Genomic DNA, 7,589 nt, shown 5'->3' with positions numbered 1-7,589 from the left:
GACCCTCCGGGTCGGCAGGGGATCAAATCCTTGAGAGGGAGGACGTCCGAAGCCCCCCCCCGAATCCACTACTGATTTGTTCAAAGGTTTGGTAGGTAGCCCGATTGAAATTGAGAAACAAATAAATGTTTTCAGCGTAAGATTCGTAAAAATGTCGGACGTTTCTGCAGAACCCATTTCGTGATGCAACGGATTTTCAAATTGAATTCTAGTTCAATTCGACAGGCATTATCTTGATTCGAAAAAGACGAAAAAGATTTAAAAAACAAAAGAACATTTACAAAAAAATTCTAAAAATCTAAATCATGTGTTTGTAATCTAATTAACCCCGTCGATGTGCTCAATCTATGTTCCGAATTTCTCGACCAAAATTTGGCCTACTTTGAGTTTTTCGGCCAAACTGTGGTACGTTTCAATTTTCTCGACCCAAGGAAAAATGTTTCGGGTTTCTTAATCCAAACTTTATAAGTTCCAACTTTTTCGACTTTCTCGTCCCATTTTTTTCTGAACAAAGTTTTTGATCACACTTATTTTGACTGTCTCAGTTTCCTCGGCAGAATACATGTATGTATGTTTGTATGTATAAAGCTATATATGTATGTATGTGTGTATGTAAGTAAGGATGTATATATGTATATATATGTATGTATGTGTGAATGTGTTATATATATATATATATATATATATATATATATATATGTATGTATGTATGTATGTGTGTATGCATGTTTGTATGCATGTATGTATGCATGAATGTAAGTATGTATTTATGTATATATGTTTGTGTGTATGTATGTATGTATGCAAGTATGTATGTATGTAAGAATGAATGAATGTATTTATGTATGTACGAATGTATTATCGCACGTTTTTCTGAGCAATTTTTTTGCTTAGTTTTTATCTGAAATGTAATGAAAAACTCTGTGGTTGGTCGACCTATGTTTCGACTGTCCTTTACCTATGTCTCGACTTTATTGGCCGAGCTCGTGTTTGTTGACTTTGGGCTCGACTTTCAGTTGCTTCTCGACACTGACTTCCAATCAAAAACTGCATTTTCTCCCATTTCAAAGTCAAAACAAGTCGAACACCTCAACCCTGGAAAACGTTTAAACTGTAAGCATGGTTTTTTAATCAGTCTAGCTGGCCATAAAAAAGTCAGTTTTTCATACCAAATCAACATAAAACAGCAAATGAATCGTTATTATTTAAAAAAGGATGACTTATGACTGCAATGGTAGCAGATTGGTAACTTTGTTTTATTAACTTTTTCATAAAAAAGCATACCATAACCTGATGATTGGACACTTATGCAATAATTTGAGAAAATAATTTTTTATTCACAAAACATGGGTTACTTAAACCGTTTTGCTTATTTAATCTGTTTTATATTTCTACTAATTTAGAACAGTTGAACAGGTTCATAGAGTAGCGCGTTTTCCAAACAGTTAAATGGAGGTTTATTCATTGAGACTCATGATCTCTTGCTTGCCAACTTTTTCTCCCATTTCAAAGTCAAAACATGTCGAACACCTCAACCCTCAATTCAACTATTTCGGAAACTTTTTTTTGAAAACTGATGCAGAAAACATGAAAACGCGGATTTTATGGTTGCATTTCAAAATTTCAATATAAAAACATTTTTTTCCGGTCTTAAGTTTCTCATAAAAAATAGAATTTAAGGATTTAAATATGAATGTACAGTTATCTGGATCATAGATTTTTTCTGGAAATGTATATTTGTTCTTGTCAAAGAAGCGTTTTGGTGATAACTTTGCTTTGGAAGAAAAAACGATTGATCAAAATATACCATTTTTAACCTAAAATTCATATTTGAGCACCGAGTTTGGTAAACAAAGTGAAAGACTTTCCAGAAGTTTTAGTTTCTGTTTTAGCAGGATCCATTCAGCACTGGATTCAGTAACAGTACAAATGGATAAACAGAAAAACTTCAAAACTTTGGAAAAATGTTTAGTTCTACCTCAATTATGTTAAATATTAGATGCAGTTTTCAAAATTTTTCTCTGAAAATTCCTGCAATTTTGCCAGACAGATACTGAGACTACTTCAAAAAACTTTTACTTTAATTTCTCGAAATTTATGGATATTTCACAATTCTTCCAAAATTTTGGAACTTTCACCTGCGTTCCAACTAGGTTTCAGCTTTGCTTTTGATATTCAGAGAACTATATAACACACGTCGTTCTTGCTCAAATTAGATCAAACCTTGTCTATTTTCATTCACAACATGTTTCGTTGTCCTAAATTTATACCATCTAAATTACAATTTGAGTTATGTTTTCCCTCTACACGTATTATACCTCTGGTATTTAACATTTAGATCAGAAGCTATTAAACAATTTCCAAAAACTTGAGATTACTCACAAAAAAACTCGGATTTTTTTACCATCTCAACCCAACTATCCACACCAATACCCGCGATGTGGCTCCGACATATTCTACTAATCCTAGTCATTCAATTTTCATAGTTATGAAACTTCTTGACAAGCATTTTTTTCAATCTCAATATCTCAAATTGTATGACTAGCATTTTTTTGTATGGAGCTCAACCCGGGATGTTGCAGATGGTATAAGAAGTCATAAATTCAAGTTATGAATGTTATTTTAACAATGTATGCCCACACTTTGTCGTTTCAACTGCTTGTGTTCACAATTACCGGTCATCCCAATTTCTTCTAAGAGTTTCACAGCATCCAATCTCTACACTTGAGAAACGTATCGTTAAGTAAAAAAAATGTGCGTGGTTATAATTTTTCTGCTTGAAAATAAAATTAATATATACATGCAGAATTGTGTGGCTTTTTTACAACTCAAGATATGCTATGTATAATTTCTGTTGCTATAGTTTTTGTAATGTATTGTGGTATTAGAATTCAGTGTACTCATTTAGTTTAGTCCCAGGAGTGCTGAAAAAAACTGAATCAAACGAACCATTTTACTAGATATGTTTTATCAATTGTTTTTGTGTTATTCGTCAGAGTAGTTTTTCGCGAACTAACTTCACGAATGCTTTAGAGCAATCTCTCAAATCCTTAGTCTTGTGAGTGTTTTATGAAATCTATTTGCAGTACGTTGAACCTTTTTCCCCCCAAAATAACAGTACTCGCTAGCTATAACTTTAACAGATTTATGTATTCACTGGCCTTGAAAAATATGGCGAGCTTAAATTATTATGCTCTTAAATTATTATGCCCGCAAAACCCCAAACCACATAGTTTGCTAACCAAAAAATAGGTGTCTATCTGAGATTATAATGTAGGGCATTGGTGCCTGTCTTAGATTCCATTATAGAGTTTTGGTGTAGAAGGGCTTTGGTGTGGGTTTTTGTAAGACCCTAAAGTTTGCGTTTCACATTTCTTGGTTTAATAATACAGAAACCTAATTTAGAAATAGATGATTATCTTATGAGGAGTTTTGTCGAAACTGAATCATAATTTTCAGTTATTGTCTTTGAGATAAGTACGATATGAATCTATGTGAAAATTTTGGTCGGAGCAAAAATTACAATTTCTAGTTTTTGTCGTCGAATTTGGATATGAAACTGTTCGCTCTCATTGGCCTTAGAATAATCCACTACAGTTTCTTGTATGGTCTCAAAACCAAATCAGAATGAAGTCCTTCCGCAAATTGTTCTCTGGAAAGTATCTCTGGATTACTAACGTAGTGTCCTCCTGTTCTTTCGCCTTCCTGGGGGATGTTGTCGCTCAACGCATCGAAGTCAGGGGGAGACCAGCAAAAAGTCTTCAAGTTTTAGAGAGCTCTGAAAAAAAATTCGTTAAACTTAAAAATTTTAAATTGCCAGAATTATAGATTATTAAGAAGTCTTTCTGGGTGGATAATAAAATTTGATCGACTAGGATTTATTAAACAATTCCATCCAAAAAAGAAATTTGTAAAATCATAGCACTGCAAGAATGCAATTGCTTATTATAGAGTTACGTTTAGTGAGAGGTCGGATAGTACGGTTTGTTTATACTTTTATCATTCATTGTTGATCTGGGAGTTTTTTTTTCTTAGGGATCCGACCCCCTGACGACCCAAAGGTACTTCGGTACTTTTTAAAAAATCCATTTTTGACTGACCGACCCTAAAATTTTCTACATGCGCCAATATATACTAATGGGTTTTTGAGTCAAAGCGGTTTTTTCAAAATTTTTCAAAAAGTGCCCAAAAACGGCCTTTTTGACTTGCTTTTTCAAAAATTTGCCTGCGGCTAATTATGTCAGAATACGCTCTGCTAGTTTCTGGGAGCGCTCGGAAAATCATTGTTCGACCTAATCAAAGGTCGACAAAAACTTCAAAAATTTTTTGAACCCCCCTCCCCATCCTCGAGAAAATCCTAGATCCGCCTCTGTTGTTGATGATGAGATATTATAAATGAATTTTAAGTTGGTCCCCCCTGATTGAGGCAAGTAAGAGGAGCGATACAGATGAGGGGATGAGGAAGGGGGTGAGAAGAGAGTGGAAGTGGGATCGGGAGAGGTCGTTGAGACTGTCCAGCATGTACTTCCTCTACAGTCCCTGGCAGACTGGACTCTATCTCCTCATGGACACATTCATACCGGGTAAGAGAAGAATCTAAACCGAGTGCGGGTAGGGATGGGTGGGGAGGGGGTGAGGTTGGTGGTTTTTTTTAAAACAATAGGGCCAACCAACATTCCTTCCAAGCAATCAAAAATATTTTTCTAAAAGTGCATAGATGCCGAAGCTGAAAATAATTATTTAATTATTTTTCGGAAAGCTTATATTTAAAAAAATGTAGGTAACTAATTTATGTTATGATCATGTAGTTTGAAAATAATTTATTATGATCTATATTGATAACTCAAAAAACTCATTATTAGAAAAAGCAATTTTTGCATTCGAGCCGGGAGTGTTGAAATCACATCCAAAAAATGTGCCTTAAGTCTAAAATTCGTTTTTTATTTTGCAGCAATTTACCAGATATTTTTTTTCAATCCACTGATCAAATTACAAATAGTAATCTCCCACTAGATCATAGAAAAACCAAGAATAGTATATACATCAATGAAAACAAATGTTCAGAAGGTATCAGGTCATGCAACCTGTTTCTAATCAACTTTGAAAGAGCACAAATTATCTATAGTCAAACCCAATGGTTCCAATTTTACTTGTTGCTGATTTCAACAAATCTTCATGCGAATCACCTCATAATATTTCTGCTGAAGGACTAATCAGATGTTTTAGATGTAAGTCTCTAATTGTTAACATATTCCACTCACATGATATTTCATACACACGGCCAATTCTTTAAAATTTAAGCTAAGTCTTCACAAATAGTGCTAATTTTTATGCAAGTCATCATTGAAAGCTTTGTCGGCAGTCCTTAAACAAATGCTCCATATTCTGTTACTGTTGTGCAATAGGTAATTTAAAACTCAACTAGCTATTTTCATGTTAAAACTTTCTCAATGTATACGTTTTTGGCCGTTTTCAAACCATGTTCTACATGAAATTTGAATTTAAATTTGCAATCAGTAACTAACTAAAAATAAATTTACTTAAGCTATCTAGGAGCTGTAAATCTTTAAATTGACGTTTTTGACTCTTCTGGATTGGCAAATTTGAGATTTCTCCGGATTGACAAATTTGGGATTTCTCCGGATTGACATTTTTGGAACCCTTCCGGATTGACAATTTTGGGACTCTTCCAGATTAGCGAATTTGGGCCTGTTCCGGAATGACGATTTTTGGAACTTTCGGGAATGACAAAATAGGGGCAATTCCCGATTTTCTAATTTATGACCTTTCTGGATCTGCGATTTCGGTACTCCTCCGCGTCGATGAATTTAGGACTTTTCAGGGTTGGCGATTTTGTGACCCTTCCAGATCGACGGATTAGGTTTCCCACCGCATCGACAATTTTGGACACTACTGGACTGAAGTCCGAATCCAAACTTGAGTTGTCCGAAATCCAAATTTTTATTATCTTTATTCTAATATTTTATAATAAAACCGTGTCATCGACAAATACTTTTTAGTTTAATTTGATCACAAATAGCGTTCAGAACAAATATCGTACGAACCAAAAACAGATCTTTTGTACCACTTTTTATGACAAGGTTTTCAGTCTTGAGTTGTCGTTGCCAAAAAAATAGCTGTTGTCACAAAAGCTTGTCGTTAGTAAACCGTGAATTGATCGGCGTAGTTCATGATTTAATTTTTTTTTGTTAACAACAACTTGTGTGGAACCGTGTCAACTGCTTTTGTTAGTTCAATTAAAACGCTCTGTGTCTGCTTTTATTTATGTTTATAATCTTTTTTTCCACAAGACTAATTGAATACATTGCGCTTGAATTGCCTCCCATAAGCATAACCACTTTTTGAAAATAGACTTGTTTCTTTCCAGAAAAACATTTGATTGCTCTTGAAATAATTTTTCAAAAAAAAAGTTTGCTGAAAACTGGCAACATTTATGTCGGACAGTTGTTGGAGCTACCATGTTTTGTCTGATATAATAATAAATGACTAAAAGGCCCAGCTTACGAGCCTTGTTTAAGAATTACTAGCAATTTTGCATTTCATCCAAGTTTTTTCTGGTATCACTCTTAAGCAGCAAATGGCAGGCCTCAGACCAGCGAAGCTTTGACTAACTGGCGAAGACTTGTTTACGTGCTACCTAGAAAGCTAGAAAAAAATCCTGACTGTAAACACTAACTTTCTGTTTTTTTTTCAGGCACCACTATTCGAGCAATCGGGTGCAAAATAATCCTCGACGAACTGAATGCCATTCCACTGTACATTTCATTTGTGACCATCCTATCCCTCCGAGAGGGAAACACCCTCAAAGAGTCACTCAACCGAACCATGACCCAATTCTGGCCCATATATTCTATGGACTTGCGTGTATGGCCCGCAGCCCAGTGTATCAACTTCCTCTATGTGGGATCCGCTTTCAGAGTAACTTATGTCAACCTTGTGACTTTTATCTGGGATATTTTCTTGTCATATACGGTCCATAAAGAACCAGAAATAGCAGCACGTGAACGAAGATTAGAAGACCCAATCAGCTTCAAAAAGAAAAATATACCTTTTGATAGTCATGACCAAGCAATAGTTGGTTGATAAAAAAGAGAGTTTGTAATTTTGGAGAGAAACCAATTCCGTTGCTATAGCTTCGACAAGATTTTGTAACGCCGATCATTCCGCAGAACTAATTCTACAACTCAACCATATTCAATAATTAAAGGAGTACTTTCTAAATGTATTTGGATAATTGAATTTACAGACAGATTTAGCGAAAATTGCTTTGAAAGTTTTAAAAATACTTCTTGCATCATGTCATGTATTTCTTCAATTGAATAATTATTTGAGTTGCTTATCTGGTATAAAACACAAGAGAGAAACTCGGACAAAACACGCACTCATGAAAATGTTTTCACGCAAAATCCTGAGTTAAGTCCGGGGTGGCTTCCTCATACAGTAATTTTGGATAAGATACACCGTCTGTTGATCCCCCTATCTTTTTTTTCGGCCGGATAGATTCGTCCAACTTCTTAGTCTAATACAGGTCCTAATCTTGCTCTTATATTTGCTAGTCTCAATAGATC

At 34.7% G+C, this 7,589-nt stretch overlaps 1 protein-coding gene across 6 annotated transcripts; it reads left to right on the top strand.

Annotated features, from left to right (window-relative positions):
* The first annotated feature begins 2,818 nt into the window (after window positions 1–2,818).
* LOC134848480 (mpv17-like protein 2) lies at window positions 2,819–7,292 on the top strand. 6 transcript variants are annotated; one of them, XM_063865955.1, is made up of 4 exons: window positions 2,819–3,058; window positions 3,598–3,735; window positions 4,427–4,583; window positions 6,716–7,292. In XM_063865955.1, exons 2-4 carry the CDS (start codon window positions 3,628–3,630, stop codon window positions 7,102–7,104), a joined length of 654 nt encoding a protein of 217 aa, XP_063722025.1. In that variant the 5' UTR covers window positions 2,819–3,058; window positions 3,598–3,627; the 3' UTR covers window positions 7,105–7,292. The 6 variants fall into 6 exon arrangements, with proteins under 6 accessions (XP_063722025.1, XP_063722024.1, XP_063722020.1 ...); XM_063865954.1 differs by having other exon boundaries at window positions 3,583–3,735; XM_063865950.1 differs by having other exon boundaries at window positions 3,533–3,735.
* Window positions 7,293–7,589: the final 297 nt, after the last annotated feature.

The sequence above is a fragment of the Symsagittifera roscoffensis genome, chromosome 6, assembly GCF_963678635.1.
Source record: "Symsagittifera roscoffensis chromosome 6, txSymRosc1.1, whole genome shotgun sequence".
In the NCBI taxonomy this organism is placed as follows: domain Eukaryota; kingdom Metazoa; phylum Xenacoelomorpha; order Acoela; family Convolutidae; genus Symsagittifera; species Symsagittifera roscoffensis.
Note: the sequence above shows the minus strand (reverse complement) of the source record. Positions and strands in the feature narration are given on the sequence as shown.